The sequence below is a fragment of the Pagrus major genome, chromosome 24 (genome assembly GCF_040436345.1).
Source record: "Pagrus major chromosome 24, Pma_NU_1.0".
In the NCBI taxonomy this organism is placed as follows: domain Eukaryota; kingdom Metazoa; phylum Chordata; class Actinopteri; order Spariformes; family Sparidae; genus Pagrus; species Pagrus major.
In genome coordinates this window covers 14,282,147-14,300,345 of record NC_133238.1, presented here as the reverse complement: position 1 = coordinate 14,300,345, position 18,199 = coordinate 14,282,147, and the positions used below count along the sequence as shown (strand labels likewise).

At 43.7% G+C, this 18,199-nt stretch overlaps 2 protein-coding genes across 2 annotated transcripts in view; one reads left to right on the top strand and one right to left on the bottom strand.

The window, feature by feature from the left end:
• LOC141020459 (kalirin-like) overlaps window positions 1–14,403 on the bottom strand; it is a 43,942-nt gene extending 29,539 nt beyond the window's left edge. Inside the window, exons 1-7 of the mRNA XM_073495547.1 lie at window positions 14,381–14,403; window positions 2,171–2,277; window positions 1,971–2,085; window positions 1,539–1,731; window positions 1,088–1,311; window positions 666–999; window positions 468–590 (exon numbers count right to left, since the gene is read on the bottom strand). Of these exons, the coding sequence (XP_073351648.1) occupies window positions 468–590; window positions 666–999; window positions 1,088–1,311; window positions 1,539–1,731; window positions 1,971–2,085; window positions 2,171–2,277; window positions 14,381–14,403 (1,119 nt within the window). The remainder of the gene's footprint in view (window positions 1–467; window positions 591–665; window positions 1,000–1,087; window positions 1,312–1,538; window positions 1,732–1,970; window positions 2,086–2,170; window positions 2,278–14,380) is intronic.
• Window positions 14,404–16,097: 1,694 nt separating this feature from the next.
• Window positions 16,098–18,199, top strand: part of LOC140992311 (IQ calmodulin-binding motif-containing protein 1-like) — a 7,493-nt gene continuing 5,391 nt past the window's right edge. Inside the window, exons 1-2 of the mRNA XM_073462617.1 lie at window positions 16,098–16,360; window positions 16,524–16,624. Coding sequence (XP_073318718.1) covers window positions 16,534–16,624 — 91 coding nt within the window. The 5' untranslated portion in view covers window positions 16,098–16,360; window positions 16,524–16,533. The remainder of the gene's footprint in view (window positions 16,361–16,523; window positions 16,625–18,199) is intronic.

The following is an 18,199-nucleotide window of genomic DNA, read 5'->3' as shown; positions in this document are numbered from 1 at the left end:
GGTTTATGTTCCCACAGGGTTATGTTCCCACAGGTTTATGTTCCCACAGGGTTATGTTCCCACAGGGTTGTGTTCCCACAGGTTTATGTTCCCACAGGTTTATGTTCCCACAGGGTTATGTTCCCACAGGTTTATGTTCCCACAGGGTTATGTTCCCACAGGGTTATGTTCCCACAGGTTTATGTTCCCACAGGTTTATGTTCCCACAGGGTTGTGTTCCCACAGGTTTATGTTCCCACAGGGTTATGTTCCCACAGGGTTATGTTCCCACAGGGTTATGTTCCCACAGGTTTATGTTCCCAGGGTCCTGTGCTCCTTGGGTCCTATGTTGCCAGAGTACTCTGTCTCAAGGGTTCTATATTCTCAGGGTTACGATTTGACCAGAACACAACAGAAAGGTTGATGTATGTAAACACAAGCTTTAACTGGACACGCACACACACACACACACACACACACACACTGACCATGCAGTTGGCGGTGAAGTGCTGGTGTTGTGTCTGGAGGTCGAGGGCGTGCTGGTGGTTCTGGCCGACCTCTGCCAGACTCTGCATGAACAAGTCTTTACTGTGAGCGATCCACTCCGACATCTGGGATCAACAACAGAACACTTTGTAAGTAATCAGATTACAATATGGTCATGTGAAATGTGTCACCTGCCTCACCTTGGTGGCGTCCTGTTCGAACAGGTGCAGCTGCAGGGCCTGGTCCAGGTGCAGCTTCCTGTCGCTCCAGCTCTGCAGCAGGTGAGTGCGAGCCGCCTGCAGCCGGTCCAGCAGAGACGAAACCTTCGGCGCGACGCTCTGGAAGTCCGCCCCGCCCGACAGCCAGCTGCCGTGGCTACTACCACCGCCACCGCCACCACCGCCTTCGGTCGAGGCGTCACTGTGGGCAGGGCCAAGACGCATGCGCTGGAGCAAGCTCCGCCCCTCTCGCTCGAGGGCATCAACTGGCGCCGTTGCGATGGTGTTACGGAGACGACCGTGTTCCTCGAGAAGTCTTGAGAGGAAAAAATGTACAATGAACAGTTAACAGTGACTACGAACTACACAGAATAAAATAATCAGAAAGTCTGACTGATTCTCACTTGCGGGCCTCGTCTACATCCTGGGGCTCCGGGATCCGGTTCAGCCCAGCCTCCAGCTGCTCCAGCTGGGCCAGCAGCTGCGTGGCGGCTCCAGAGAACTCCTCCAGGCCCAGACGCAGCTCGGTCCACTCCACATGGTCATACTCCAACGAGCCGCCGAGGTCAGAGGTTAGCTGGGAGGGGTCGACGAGCCGGGACAGACCCTCCACCGACACCAGGCTGGTCTGAAGGAAGGGACAGGAACCAGCGTACATCACAACCAGAACCAGACAATAGTACTACATCTAGCAGGAGTTAGCAATAGTAGTAACGTTTACTGCTAGCAGCAGTAGTACATCATGTATCAATAGTACTGCAGTAGTACATCAGGTATGAATAGTACTGCAGTAGTACATCAGGTATCAATAGTACTGCAGTAGTACATCATGTATCAATAGTACTGCAGTAGTACCTCGAAGCTGAGCTTGGCGCTGCCCAGGTTGGTCTTGTGTTTCTGCCAGAAGGTGTCGGGTTTGATGAGCAGCGCCGTGTGGATGTTGGAGGAAAACGACTCCTGCAGCGTCCGTAACACCGGCTTCACGCTGTCCCACTTACTGCCGCGCATGTCCACCACCACCGTGAAGCCACGAGCACGCACGTCCTCACTGACAGACGGACAGACAGACAGACAGACAGAAGACAGACAGACAGTTAATGCAGCCTGGTCTCATTTACTTCTACACCTGTCTGCTACGAATGTGTGAGGACAAAGACTTTACTGAGAGAAAGAGAGAGAGACAGGTGGACAGTCTTTATGTCCTCCACTCATACATGGACTGTGTGCTGCTACTGTGAGACACACAGACAGACAGACTGACAGACAGACGGACAGACGGTGTCTTACCTAGGTATGGTCGACAGGTAGGTGACCAATCGGCTGAGGTCTTCCTGCTTTATTCGATCATGATTGGTCCTGGCAGGGAAGGTCAGGATTGGTCCACCACGTTTGTCCCGTCCACCTGGAAACAACAGACAGTTAAAGAGGGTCCCATCAGGGCCGAACTGGACCCAACTGGTCTAAATCTGCAGCGGCATGTTTGTTACCTGATACGAAGGCCACTTTCTCTCTGAGCACCGTCAGGACGTCGACCGCCCGGACACACTCTGCTTTACCAGAACCTGAGAGACGCACAGAGACGAAGGTTTTAAAACTGGAGACATTTTATTAAAAAATAAATCAGTCGAAGAAAAATCTGGAACTGTTTTTTATCATCAATCATTCGTTACTTTCTTCAAAAATCAAAAGCAAAACATTTATTTTTCAAACAAAAATGGAAACTTTCCTCACTTCCAGCTTCACATTTGTGAGAATTTGCTGTTTTTATCGTCTTGTGATACTAAATTCAATAAATCTTGCTGACAAAACAAACAATTTGATTATCAAAGGTTCCTATAGTACCACTTCCTCTGTGGTACAACTACACTAACTACTACAACAGAATGAATACTTCTACTGCAATACAACTCAACTGAAGGTAGAAGTACTGCAATAGCCAGTAGCAGCAACAGCCTTCAGCTGGCAGTAGTAATACATCAGTTCGCAACAGTATTAGCATTTAAACTAGCAGTAGCAGTGGTTTTTCAGTCAGTAGCAGTATTTCAGTTAGCAGCAGTGGTAGTGTTTAAGCTAGCAGCAGTTGTACATCAAGTAGCAGAAGCAGTACTTCAGTTAGCTGTAGTAATACATGAATTAGCAGCATCTGAAGTATTTCGTAAGTATTTTGGTCAGCAGCATAATAGTGCTTCAAGTAGCAGTAGCAATACATCAGCTAGCAACAATATGGCACTTAAGCTAGTAAAAGTAATGGTATTTCAGTCAGCAGCAGTACTACTTCATCAGCAGTGGTAATACTATAACTAGCAGTTACAGTACTTTATTTGGCAGTAGTGACACATGAGTTAGCAATGAAAGTAGTGCTTAAGCTAGCAGGAGTAGTGGTATTTCAGTCAGCAGCAGTAGTATGTCAAGTTAGCAGTACTGATACATCAGTTACCAGCATTTAAGATAGCAGCAGCACTTTAGTTAGCAGTAGTAATACTTGAGCAGTATCAGTACTCAGTTAGTTGTAGTAGGACTACAGCAGTATGAAGGATAACAGCAGTAATAATACTCAATTTCAGGCTTTAGGAAAGGGTAAGACATCTTTCACTATTTGAAAATGTTATAGACCAATCATCAGCATATTGATCGATCATGAAATTGATTGTTGCATCTCTATTCTCAAAGAAAAACATCCTTCAACGCTCAGGTTTTAATATATCTATATTTGTACATAGTTTGTTAGCATGTGGTCTTCTTCTTTACTGCATTTTCAGGGACATCACTTTATGTTTTAGCTCGTTAGCGCCCCCAAGTGTCAGTCAGAGGAGCAGCCTGAAACTACTGCACAGCTCTACTGGAGGTCTTCCAACAGGCTTCCTGGTGTTAATATCACTCATCACTTCTGGGTAAAGACATTATTCACAACAAACAGCAGCAAAACTGTTTCCACCCATCCACCAAAATGAGCCAATCAGGTGTCAGAGAGAGGAGCTGACAGACATTTCAATTAAAAAGCTAGCTCCTGCAGCTCAGCGTGTGTGTGTGTGTGTGTGTGCGTGCGTGTTGCTGGCCTCCTGTGTGCGTCAGATCATCCTGCACAGCGGGAGGAAGCTAATCCAACACACACACACACTGAGGGCATTAAACGTCTCACATTAGCAGCTCGAGCAGCGATAACCCTCAGAGAGAGAAGCTAAAAACAGGAGAACGCTCACATTCATCCTCCCTGAACCACCTCCTCACCGCGGCCCGGTTCTCCTTCACTACCGTCCTTGAATCCTTTGGTTCCACCAGACCGAGCCGTCTCCTCAAAGCCCAGCGTGACGGTTCAGACCCAGACTGACTGACTGTTAAATCTGGACTAACTGTCTGGCCTCAGACCACTGATGGATTATCAGAGCATGCTGGTGTATACCCGATTTTAAAATCTATGTCACAGCACCGACAACACAAATGTACACATACACAGGTCGAGTAAAGCCAAGAGACTCCCAGAAGAACCTCACGGGCAGCACGACCTTCAACTGAATATGCGATGATGATAAAATCAAGGAGGAGAAAAACATTCCCAGGTCATTTCCTTCTGTAACGAGACATCTCAGAGTGCATTATTACATAAAATCTGCTTTTTTTTCACTGAATGTTACTGAAACAATCAGTGGATTACTCAGTTACAGAAATGAATCAGACATTACTCAGATAACAGCGCACGACAGCTTTAGTCTGTTTATTGAACAACTGGACAACAGCCACAATAAAGTAGTCGGCAAAATAGGAACAATATGGACCCAAGACAGGACAGATACTGCAAAACAGATCAATAAAACAAAATTCTAATAAAAATTCAATTTGATGTTTAGTCTCACTTCAAAGTGACGTCTTCAAGTTGCTTCTTTTGACCAACCGACAGTCCAAAACTCAAAGACTCTTCGTTTACGGTCAGAAATGGCAATGAAAATAAAAGAATCCTCACATTTAACCAGCTGTAAGACACTAACCTGAATGTTGGTAAAATACTTTAATCGTCGGCTCTTCTAGACGCTCCAAATTTTATTGGACAGAAAGGCTCAAATTCTGACAGTGAAACGAGTCATTTCGTGGGGGTTGTTCGGCAGAATCTGATGTGACCCGGGTCATAAATACATACAACTCGTCCGGCATAATCCAAATCTCTGGAAGCTCCAAGATCCCAGAGTGATTTGAGACGACAGACTCAGGTGCAGAGCCGGACCTGGAGGAATAAACACCCAGAGATGATGGCTGAGCCTGACTTTATATCATCAGGAGGAGATGATGACTGAGCCTGACTTTATATCATCAGGAGGAGATGATGGCTGAGCCTGACTTTATATCATCAGGAGGAGATGATGACTGAGCCTGACTTTATATCATCAGGAGGAGATGATGGCTGAGCCTGACTTTATATCATCAGGAGGAGATGATGGCTGAGCCTGACTTTATATCATCAGGAGGAGATGATGGCTGAGCCTGACTTTATATCATCAGGAGGAGATGATGGCTGAGCCTGACTTTATATCATCAGGAGGAGATGATGGCTGAGCCTGACTTTATATCATCAGGAGGAGATGATGGCTGAGCCTGACTTTATATCATCAGGAGGAGATGATGGCTGAGCCTGACTTTATATCATCAGGAGGAGATGATGGCTGAGCCTGACTTTATATCATCAGGAGGAGATGATGACTGAGCCTGACTTTATATCATCAGGAGGAGATGATGGCTGAGCCTGACTTTATATCATCAGGAGGAGATGATGGCTGAGCCTGACTTTATATCATCAGGAGGAGATGATGGCTGAGCCTGACTTTATATCATCAGGAGGAGATGATGACTGAGCCTGACTTTATATCATCAGGAGGAGATGATGGCTGAGCCTGACTTTATATCATCAGGAGGAGATGATGGCTGAGCCTGACTTTATATCATCAGGAGGAGATGATGGCTGAGCCTGACTTTATATCATCAGGAGGAGACGATGGCTGAGCCTGACTTTATATCATCAGGAGGAGATGATGGCTGAGCCTGACTTTATATCATCAGGAGGAGATGATGACTGAGCCTGACTTTATATCATCAGGAGGAGATGATGGCTGAGCCTGACTTTATATCATCAGGAGGAGACGATGGCTGAGTTTTACTTTGTGGTTGAACTGTTCCTTTAATGTTTTTCAGACTTGGTTGTGGTTCAGAAAGTTGGTGGTCTTGGTCAAATATTCACCTGAAGCACAAACAGGAAGTGATGAAACAGTGATCGTTCCCTCACCAACAACATAAACGCCGGCCTCTCCTGTCACACGTATCATCCGGCCGGACCTCCTCCCTCCAGCAGCAACATGACTGCTAGAACAACTCTGGAGTGGATTAATGTAATTTGTAGGAGACGGCGCTGCTGCAGAGAGCTTTCCTTTCTGTGTGGATCATTAATAACTACATGAGAGCGAGCTGGTCCTTATCACTGCTGATAGCTGAAGCGTCGGCCTGTCGCTCTGTGAATTAGCTAACTGAATGATGATGTGTGTGTTTCCATAGTCTTGTGTGAGTGGGTAGACCTGGTGTTGATATCTCACAGGTCTGAGAGCAGAAGCTAACAGCCTGCAGTCACTAATGAGTCGGTGGTGGGAGTTTGTGGGCTGTAAACATGACACTGTGTCTGAATCCAGCATGTTCAACTCCACCGCTCCAGACTGACTATCAGAACACTCAGTGAGCAATCTGATTGATCCTGGATCAGCTGTCTGACAGGCTGACTGATCCCGGACTGGCTGTCAATCAGCGTGACTACAGACCAGCACTGGGAGTTGGAGAAGGGATTTCCATTCCAATAACACACACACACACACACACACACACACACACACACACACACACACACACACACACACAGACACACTGAGTCAGTGTAAAGCCTAAAATAGCTGCAGCAGAGAGCAGATGAAAAGCCTTCAGAGGAACTCGCTGTCAGTCTGTCAGGACACATCACACACATTATGCAACAAAAACTAATGAATATATTTCACCACAATGTCCTCTGAGTCTCCAAAATGTCAGCCTCGTAGACACGGAGACATCAGGGTCCACTGACAAATCTGATGACGAATCAGAGGCCGATATATGTTTTTGACTTTTACTCTTTGTCTTGAATTTCTTTCTGAAAACAAAGATGTCTACAACATATACAACCAGAAAAATAGTGACAGAACACAGTAGATCATAAATGGAGTGGATTTACAGTATGTCACAATTAAAAACACAAAACTCTGAGTGCTCTACAGAAACATGAAGAGAACATTAACAAATGAAATAATAAACAAGGGCTGTTACACCTCAGGACAGTCAGGCTTGTTCTATCAACACACGCCATAAGTTAAGTTATGAAAACTAGTGACTAAAACATGCATAAAAATAAACGCTTGATTTGTGTTCACTTAAAAATCAGCTCCTAGATGACTTCATCAGTTCATTAGAACGCCACTGGATCAAGAACAGATGTTATCAAAAGCTGGAAGCATAAAATGTAAAAGAACAAGCAGCCAGTAAAAGGATGCTTCACAATAAAAGTCCACCGGCTTATTTACCATAGAAGACATCCCAATCCTTCACAATAAATCAACCAGAATCCAACCAGCTGCTTTACATTAGAATCAAACCAGCTGCTTTACATTAGAATCCAACCAGAATCCAACCAGCGGCTTTACATTAGAATCCAACCAGAATCCAACGAGCAGCTTTACATTAGAATCCAACCAGAATCCAACCAGAATCCAACCTGCTGCTTTACTTTAGAATCCAACCAGAATCCAACGAGCAGCTTTACATTCAAATCCAACCTGCTACTTTACATTAGAATCCAACGAGCAGCTTTACATTAAAATCCAACCTGCTACTTTACATTAGAATCCAACCAGAATCCAACCAGCTGCTTTACATTAGAATCCAACCAGAATCCAACGAGCAGCTTTACATTAGAATCCAACCAGAATCCAACCAGAATCCAACCAGCTGCTTTACTTTAGAATCCAACCAGCTGCTTTACATTAGAATCCAACGAGCAGCTTTACATTAGAATCCAACCAGAATCCAACCAGCTGCTTTACATTAGAATCCAACCAGAATCCAACCAGAATCAAACCAGCTGCTTTACATTAGAATCCAACCTGCTGCTGTACATTAGAATCCAACCAGAATCCAACCAGCTGCTTTACTTTAGAATCCAACCAGAATCCAACCAGCTGCTTTACATTAGAATCCAACGAGCAGCTTTACATTAAAATCCAACCTGCTACTTTACATTAGAATCCAACGAGCAGCTTTACATTAGTATACAACCAGCTGCTTTATATTAGAATCCAACCAGCTGCTTTACTTTAGAATCCAACCAGAATCCAACCAGCTGCTTTACATTAGAATCCAACCAGAATCCAACCAGCTGCTGTACATTAGAATCCAACCAGAATCCAACCAGCTGCTTTACATTAGAATCCAACCAGAATCCAACCAGCTGCTGTACATTAGAATCCAACCAGAATCCAACCAGCTGCTTTACATTAGAATCCAACCAGAATCCAACCAGCTGCTTTACATTAGAATCCAACCAGAATCCAACCAGCTGCTTTACATTAGAATCCAACCAGAATCCAACGAGCAGCTTTACATTAGAATCCAACCAGAATCCAACCAGAATCAAACCAGCTGCTTTACATTAGAATCCAACCAGCTGCTTTACATTAGAATCCAACCAGAATCCAACCAGCTGCTTTACATTAGAATCCAACCTGCTGCTTTACTTTAGAATCCAACCAGAATCCAACCAGCTGCTTTACATTAGAATCCAACGAGCAGCTTTACATTAAAATCCAACCTGCTACTTTACATTAGAATCCAACGAGCAGCTTTACATTAGTATACAACCAGCTGCTTTATATTAGAATCCAGCCAGCTGCTTTACATTAGAATCCAACCAGCTGCTTTACATTAGAATCCAACGAGCAGCTTTACATTAGAATCCAACCAGAATCCAACCAGCTGCTTTACATTAGAATCCAACCAGAATCCAACCAGCTGCTTTACATTAGAATCCAACCAGAATCCAACCAGAATCCAACCTGCTGCTTTACATTAGAATCCAACCAGCTGCTTTACTTTAGAATCCAACCAGAATCCAACCAGCTGCTTTACATTAGAATCCAACCAGAATCCAACCAGCTGCTTTACATTAGAATCCAACGAGCAGCTTTACATTAAAATCCAACCTGCTACTTTACATTAGAATCCAACGAGCAGCTTTACATTAAAATCCAACCTGCTACTTTACATTAGAATCCAACGAGCAGCTTTACATTAGTATACAACCAGCTGCTTTATATTAGAATCCAACCAGCTGCTGTACATTAGAATCCAACCAGCTGCTTTACTTTAGAATCCAACCAGAATCCAACCAGCTGCTTTACATTAGAATCCAACCAGAATCCAACCAGCTGCTTTACATTAGAATCCAACCAGAATCCAACCAGCCGCTTTACATTAGAATCCAACCAGAATCCAACGAGCAGCTTTACATTAGAATCCAACCAGAATCCAACCAGCGGCTTTACATTAGAATCCAACCAGAATCCAACCAGCTGCTTTACATTAGAATCCAACCAGAATCCAACCAGCTGCTTTACATTAGAATCCAACCAGAATCCAACCAGCTGCTTTACATTAGAATCCAACCAGAATCCAACCAGCTGCTTTACATTAGAATCCAACCAGAATCCAACCAGCTGCTTTACATTAGAATCCAACCAGAATCCAACGAGCAGCTTTACATTAGAATCCAACCAGAATCCAACCAGAATCAAACCAGCTGCTTTACATTAGAATCCAACCAGCTGCTTTACATTAGAATCCAACCAGAATCCAACCAGCTGCTGTACATTAGAATCCAACCAGAATCCAACCAGCTGCTTTACATTAGAATCCAACCTGCTGCTTTACTTTAGAATCCAACCAGAATCCAACCAGCTGCTTTACATTAGAATCCAACGAGCAGCTTTACATTAAAATCCAACCTGCTACTTTACATTAGAATCCAACGAGCAGCTTTACATTAGTATACAACCAGCTGCTTTACATTAGAATCCAACCAGCTGCTTTACATTAGAATCCAACGAGCAGCTTTACATTAGAATCCAACCAGAATCCAACCAGCTGCTTTACATTAGAATCCAACCAGAATCCAACCAGCTGCTTTACATTAGAATCCAACCAGAATCCAACCAGAATCCAACCTGCTGCTGTACATTAGAATCCAACCAGCTGCTTTACATTAGAATCCAACCAGCTGCTTTACTTTAGAATCCAACCAGAATCCAACCAGCTGCTTTACATTAGAATCCAACCAGAATCCAACCAGCTGCTTTACATTAGAATCCAACGAGCAGCTTTACATTAAAATCCAACCTGCTACTTTACATTAGAATCCAACGAGCAGCTTTACATTAAAATCCAACCTGCTACTTTACATTAGAATCCAACGAGCAGCTTTACATTAGTATACAACCAGCTGCTTTATATTAGAATCCAACCAGCTGCTGTACATTAGAATCCAACCAGCTGCTTTACTTTAGAATCCAACCAGAATCCAACCAGCTGCTTTACATTAGAATCCAACCAGAATCCAACCAGCTGCTTTACATTAGAATCCAACCAGAATCCAACCAGCTGCTTTACATTAGAATCCAACCAGAATCCAACCAGCTGCTTTACATTAGAATCCAACCAGAATCCAACCAGCCGCTTTACATTAGAATCCAACCAGAATCCAACGAGCAGCTTTACATTAGAATCCAACCAGAATCCAACCAGCGGCTTTACATTAGAATCCAACCAGAATCCAACCAGCTGCTTTACATTAGAATCCAACCAGAATCCAACCAGCTGCTTTACATTAGAATCCAACCAGAATCCAACCAGCTGCTTTACATTAGAATCCAACCAGAATCCAACCAGCTGCTTTACTTTAGAATCCAACCAGAATCCAACCAGCTGCTTTACATTAGAATCCAACCAGAATCCAACCAGCTGCTTTACATTAGAATCCAACCAGAATCCAACCAGCTGCTTTACATTAGAATCCAACCAGCTGCTTTACATTAGTATACAACCAGCTGCTTTACATTAGAATCCAACCAGAATCCAACCAGCTGCTTTACATTAGTATACAACCAGCTGCTTTACATTAGTATACAACCAGCTGCTTTACTTTAGTATACAACCAGCTGCTTTACATTAGTATACAACCAGCTGCTTTACATTAGAATCCAACGAGCAGCTTTACATTAGAATCCAACCAGCTGCTTTACATTAGAATCCAACCAGAATCCAACCAGCTGCTTTACATTAGAATCCAACCAGCTGCTTTACATTAGAATCCAACCAGCTGCTTTACATTAGAATCCAACCAGCTGCTTTACTTTAGTATACAACCAGCTGCTTTACATTAGAATCCAACCAGCTGCTTTACATTAGTATACATCCAGCTGCTTTACATTAGTATACAACCAGCTGCTTTACTTTAGAATACAACCAGCTGCTTTACATTAGAATCCAACCAGCTGCTTTACATTAGTATACAACCAGCTGCTTTACTTTAGAATCCAACCAGCTGCTTTACATTAGTATACAACCAGCTGCTTTACTTTAGAATCCAACCAGCTGCTTTACATTAGTATACAACCAGCTGCTTTACATTAGTATACATCCAGCTGCTTTACATTAGTATACATCCAGCTGCTTTACATTAGAATCCAACTTGCTGCTTTACATTAGTATACAACCAGCTGCTTTACTTTAGAATCCAACCAGCTGCTTTACATTAGTATACAACCAGCTGCTTTACATTATAATCCAACCAGCTGCTTTACATTAGTATACATCCAGCTGCTTTACATTAGTATACAACCAGCCGCTTTACATTAGAATCCAACCAGAATCAAACCAGCTGCTTTACATTAGAATCCAACCAGAATCCAACCAGCTGCTTTACATTAGAATCCAACCAGCTGCTTTACATTAGAATCCAACCAGCTGCTTTACTTTAGTATACAACCAGCTGCTTTACATTAGAATCCAACCTGCTGCTTTACATTAGAATCCAACCAGCTGCTTTACATTAGAATCCAACGAGCAGCTTTACATTAGAATCCAACCAGCTGCTTTACATTAGAATCCAACCAGAATCCAACCAGCTGCTTTACATTAGAATCCAACCAGAATCAAACCAGCTGCTTTACATTAGAATCCAACCAGAATCCAACCAGCTGCTTTACATTAGAATCCAACCAGAATCCAACCAGCTGCTTTACATTAGAATCCAACCAGAATCCAACCAGCTGCTTTACATTAGAATCCAACCAGCTGCTTTACATTAGTATACAACCAGCTGCTTTACTTTAGAATCCAACCTGCTGCTTTACATTAGAATCCAACCAGCTGCTTTACATTAGAATCCAACCAGCTGCTTTACATTAGAATCCAACCAGCTACTTCACATTAGAATCCAACCAGCTACTTTACTTTAGTATACAACCAGCTGCTTTACATTAGTATACAACCAGCTGCTTTACATTAGAATCCAACCAGCTACTTTACTTTAGAATCCAACCAGCTGCTTTACATTAGTATACAACCAGCTGCTTTACTTTAGAATCCAACCAGCTGCTTTACATTAGTATACAACCAGCTGCTTTACTTTAGAATACAACCTGCTGCTTTACATTAGAATCCAACCAGCTGCTTTACATTAGAATCAAACCAGCTGCTTTACATTAGAATCCAACGAGCAGCTTTACATTAAAATCCAACCAGCTGCTTTACATTAGAATCCAACCAGCTGCTTTACATTAGAATCCAACCAGCTGCTTTACATTAGAATCCAACCAGCTGCTTTACTTTAGAATCCAACCAGCTACTTTACATTAGAATCCAACCAGCTGCTTTACATTAGAATCAAACCTGCTGCTTTACATTAGAATCCAACCAGCTGCTTTACATTAAAAGTACCTCAATGTCTCTCTAACTCTCAAAAGATGAGTCATTATTCAATAACCTGAGTGGAAATAAGTTGCTGCTGTTTCAGGATCAGCTTTTTGTTAAAGATGTTCTGCTGATAAAAGTAATGATGTTCCTTCAGTTCACTGCAGCACAGCTGTTCAGAATGATGTTCTCATGATGTCTTTTAAAGATACATGTATATTGTTCCAGACAGTCTTTTTAGGTTCAGGCACAACAGCTACTTGGTTAGTTTCATGCTTTGGGTTAATACAACTACGTTCACTCACGTCGCTCACGTAACAGAAGTTACATTGTTTATGTATGTTAACGTACTCGCACTTCTTAACTTGAAAACACATTACTCTTGATTATTGGTCACAAGCAGGGCCAAGGACCCTGATGACCAGAGTGACAGTCTGCTGTAGGACCGACCCAACCCGAGTGCCGCTAGAGGGGTAACAGCACCCCTGAAGTGTTGTAATCCCTTCATCAGACCTCATGTCAGACTGTGCTGCCTCTACTCGAGTGTGTGATCAGACGTGGTCATTTATCAGGATCTACATCAGCCTCTATTCACACAGCTGATTTATGAAGAATATTGTCAATATTTTACTAAAATGTAAAGTTTCAGCTTCCGTCAGGGGATGAATATCGCCAGATCTGGCCCTCGGTTTGCTGACCCGAGCCCAGCCTTCACGGCCAGGACCAGCCGTGAGTGTTGTGTATGTGGCGGTCGCTCCTTCACAATAAACAGTCGTTAATAAAGACATTTACCTTATTTTTGGGTGTAATTTGCACCAGCAACCGGTACTGTTGCTATGGTTACCTGCAGGTTAACACACCTTGAGTCCCAATTTATGACGGCGGTGAAGTGATGATGAGGTTTCCCCACGGCTGCCAGCCAATCAGAACGCGGTATACTGAGCTGGTGGTATCAATACTATTAATAATACTACAGTGCTGGAATGAATGGAACATGGACGCGTCATGTGACCGCACACACACACACACACACACACACACACACACACACACACACACACACACACACACACGTTTAATAGCAGAGCAGGCCTTCCCACAATCCTCCTCGATAGGGACCCTCCACCCCCAACACACACTCACACACACCTCAGTGCCATTGGACAGAGGGATGCTGACACACACACACACACACACACACACACACACACACACACACACACACACACTCTGAGTCAATGGGCGGATGTGGAGGCATCATGGCGACAGCAGCTCCCACTACACACACACACACACATGCGCGCACACACACGCACGTTCACACACACCCTACCTGCCGTCGCCAGGCCGTCCGGGCCCGCTTCTCCTCCTCCATCCACCGGATTCATCCTCCCTCCTCCTCCTCCTCCTCCTCCTCCTCCTCCTCCTCCTCCTCCTCGCGCTCTCTCCTCCGTTATGTACCGACGCTCGCTCCGCTCCTCGCGCCTCCTCCCTGCCTACCCGTCCATCCCTGCGGCTTTACATCAGATCGGGTCGGTCCAGGCTGCAGCTCGCACCGTTGGACGGACGGATGAGCTCCTCCAGTCGGTCAGTGCTGCATCCTCCTCGGCTGAGCCTCGACAGTCCTCCTCCTCCTCCTCCTCCTCCTCCTCCTCCGCTGCTGCTGCTGTTCTTACGTTACCGTGATCCCGCGCGGCATCGCATCACATCACGTCACCGTTACTAGTACCGATCCGTTACCGGCCGCAGTTCCGAGCGGCTCCCAGCAGCAGCAGCAGCAGCAGCAGCAGCGGTACCGGGTCTGTCTCCTCCTGCCGGGCCGGGCAGCGGACGCTCGGTGTGATCCAGCACGCAGGCGCACCGGAGACAGAGAGGGGCTGTGCACGAGGGCTGCAGCAGCTGCTGCACCGACACACACACACACACACACACACACACACACCGTTACTATTAACGCTGGTACTTTCAGTAACGTCGCTGTGAGCAGGTCCCGTTACACCTGAGTTACAATATTTTCATTAGATTTTTAACAAAATGTTATGATGTTGTTTTACATCATAAATGTATTATTGATCTTAATTTATGGCACACAGGTTTTTTAATACCGGAAACAGACGGTAACCAATAAAAACGGTGATAATAATCATAAGTTCATCAAAATAAACCCAAAACTTTCTTTATAAGAGGAAAATGATACTATAGTGGATAAAAATGCATAAACTAATCAAAAATACATATTTTATATTGTTATATAATATTTTATATTTTGCATTTTACTTTTTATTACCGGAAACACTGACTAACAGAATGACAACGGTAACCAATAAAAACGGTGATAATAATAATACATTAATAAAAAAAACATTAATAATAAGAAGAATATGATGCTATAGTGAGAATAAAATGCTTATACAGTGTTGATGATTTAAAAAAACTTTATTTATACAGCACATTTCATGACAGACAGTCCTTCAGCTGAGAGAAGCAGTTATTCTGTTGTATTCTATTTTTTAAAATGTTATCATGTTGTATCGTATAATAAATATATTACATATTTTAATTTATTGTACATAGATTTTTTTAATACCGGAAAAAAGACAGTAACCAATAAAAACAGTGATAATAATCATTAATTAATCAAAAAGACATCAACAATGAAAAGAATGTGATACTATAGTAGAATAAAATGCAAAAAAAAAAGTATACAGCACATTTCATGCACAGAAATGCAATAAAATCCAACTAATACTTTAATTCCAAGTGTTAAACACCTGAGAATTCATCTGCATCCATAAAAAGACGTAGAAAAATAGAAACATGAAAAGAATTAAAGTTTTATTCATAAAAACACATATATTAAACTCGTTTATATAGTTTAATACGTTTATATGAAACAGAAATATAAACTGAAGGACTTCAAGTTGTTTTTATTTTAACAAACATGAGGAACAATAACTGAAAGTAAACAAGCTTGAGTTGAGTGAACAGCGCCACCCAGAGGACACATGGACACACGGCTGGAGACTCTGCTGACTCTTTAACAACAAACATTTTGTTACATTAATAATCTACATGTGCTGCATGTTTAATAACATGGAGTCTCTCCACAGCGCTTCAGTCAATATGTAATCAATAACAGCACAAACAGGATTATTATCCTGTTGTCAATAAAGCTTTATTGATAGACAGATAGACAGATAGATAATGTAACAATAATAATAATAATAATAATAATAATAATAATAATAATAATAATAATAATTATAATAATAATAATAATTATTATTATTATTATTGTTTTTCTTCGTTCAGCTCCACTTTGGTGCAGAGCGATGTGCCGTCGCACCGTTATGACGTCACGTTACCGTAGAAACAGCAGAGCGTCGGCTTCCGGCTGCTAAAAGCTAACGGTGCTAGCTAAAACCGTCGCCTTTGAAGCTCCGTGACGTTTTAAATCAACTGTTCAACAACAACAGGTCAACACGGAGATTATTGATCCAGCTGACGTCGCTCTTCTTGAAGTTGTCGTTAGTTAGCTGATAGTTAGCTCGGGCTAAAGCGACAACAGCACTAGCTCCGTGTGAACGAGCCGAGGGTGCTAACAGGTGTTACACCGACATCTGTGACCTGTAAGGCGAGATAACCAGCGCTAACAGGTGAGGTGTGAGGTGGACGTGAGTGTTATGTCGTCACAGTGTGTTGGTGGACTGCTAACACACCGCTTTGTGCTAACAGCTGATGTGAGCGTGACGGAAACATGTGAAGAGGAAACGAGGTCACAGAATTTGTTGTAACACCTGTTGTGTCTGCTGACCTCAGAGCTGTGAGGATGGAGCAGCTGCAGGAGCTGAAGAGGCGGCTGGAGGAGGAAGAACTGAACCTGGAGCAGAGAGTCGGCCTGCTGAACCACGGCCTGAGCAGTGAGACAAGCACCACCACTGTGTGTCTGTCTGTGTGTCTGTCTGTCTGTCTGTCTCTGTGTGTGTGTCTCTGTGTGTCTGTCTGTCTACCTGTCTGTCTGTCTGTGTGTCTGTCTGTGTGTGTGTCTGTGTGTCTGTCTGTCTGTGTGTGTGTCTGTCTGTGTGTCTGTGTGTGTGTGTGTCTGTCTGTGTGTCTGTGTGTGTGTGTGTCTGTCTGTGTGTCTGTCTGTGTGTCTGTCTGTCTGTGTGTCTGTCTGTCTGTCTGTGTGTCTGTGTGTGTGTGTGTGTCTGTCTGTGTGTCTGTCTGTCTGTGTGTGTGTCTGTGTGTGTGTGTGTCTGTCTGTGTGTCTGTCTGTGTGTCTGTCTGTCTGTGTGTCTGTGTGTCTGTCTGTGTGTCTGTCTGTGTGTCTGTCTCTGTGTGTGTGTGTCTGTCTGTCTGTCTACCTGTCTGTCTGTCTGTGTGTCTGTCTGTGTGTCTGTCTCTGTGTGTGTGTGTCTGTCTGTCTGTCTACCTGTCTGTCTGTCTGTGTGTCTGTCTGTGTGTCTGTCTGTGTGTCTGTCTGTCTGTCTGTGTGTCTGTCTGTGTGTGTGTGTGTCTGTCTGTGTGTCTGTCTGTGTGTCTGTGTGTCTGTCTGTGTGTCTGTCTGTGTGTCTGTCTCTGTGTGTGTGTGTCTGTCTGTCTGTCTACCTGTCTGTCTGTCTGTGTGTCTGTCTGTGTGTCTGTCTCTGTGTGTGTGTGTCTGTCTGTCTGTCTACCTGTCTGTCTGTCTGTGTGTCTGTCTGTGTGTCTGTCTGTCTGTGTGCCTGTCTGTCTTTCTGTGTGTCTGTGTGTCTGCCTGTCTGTCTGTCTGTGTGTCTGTCTGTGTGTCTGTCTGCCTGTCTGTCTGTGTGTCTGTCTGTGTGTCTGTCTGTCTGTCTACCCGACACACTTAGTGTCTGCAGAGTTGAGGTCAAAGTGGGCTTCAGATTAAAGGAGCAGTTCACTCAAACATTAACCTCAGTCATCATCATCTCCTCCTGATGATATAAAGTCAGGCTCAGCCATCATCTCCTCCTGATGATATAAAGTCAGGCTCAGCCATCATCTCCTCCTGATGATATAAAGTCAGGCTCAGCCATCGTCTCCTCCTGATGATATAAAGTCAGGCTCAGCCATCATCTCCTCCTGATGATATAAAGTCAGGCTCAGCCATCATCTCCTCCTGATGATATAAAGTCAGGCTCAGCCATCATCTCCTCCTGATGATATAAAGTCAGGCTCAGTCATCATCTCCTCCTGATGATATAAAGTCAGGCTCAGCCATCATCTCCTCCTGATGATATAAAGTCAGGCTCAGCCATCATCTCCTCCTGATGATATAAAGTCAGGCTCAGCCATCATCTCCTCCTGATGATATAAAGTCAGGCTCAGCCATCATCTCCTCCTGATGATATAAAGTCAGGCTCAGTCATCATCTCCTCCTGATGATATAAAGTCAGGCTCAGTCATCATCTCCTCCTGATGATATAAAGTCAGGCTCAGTCATCATCTCCTCCTGATGATATAAAGTCAGGCTCAGCCATCATCTCCTCCTG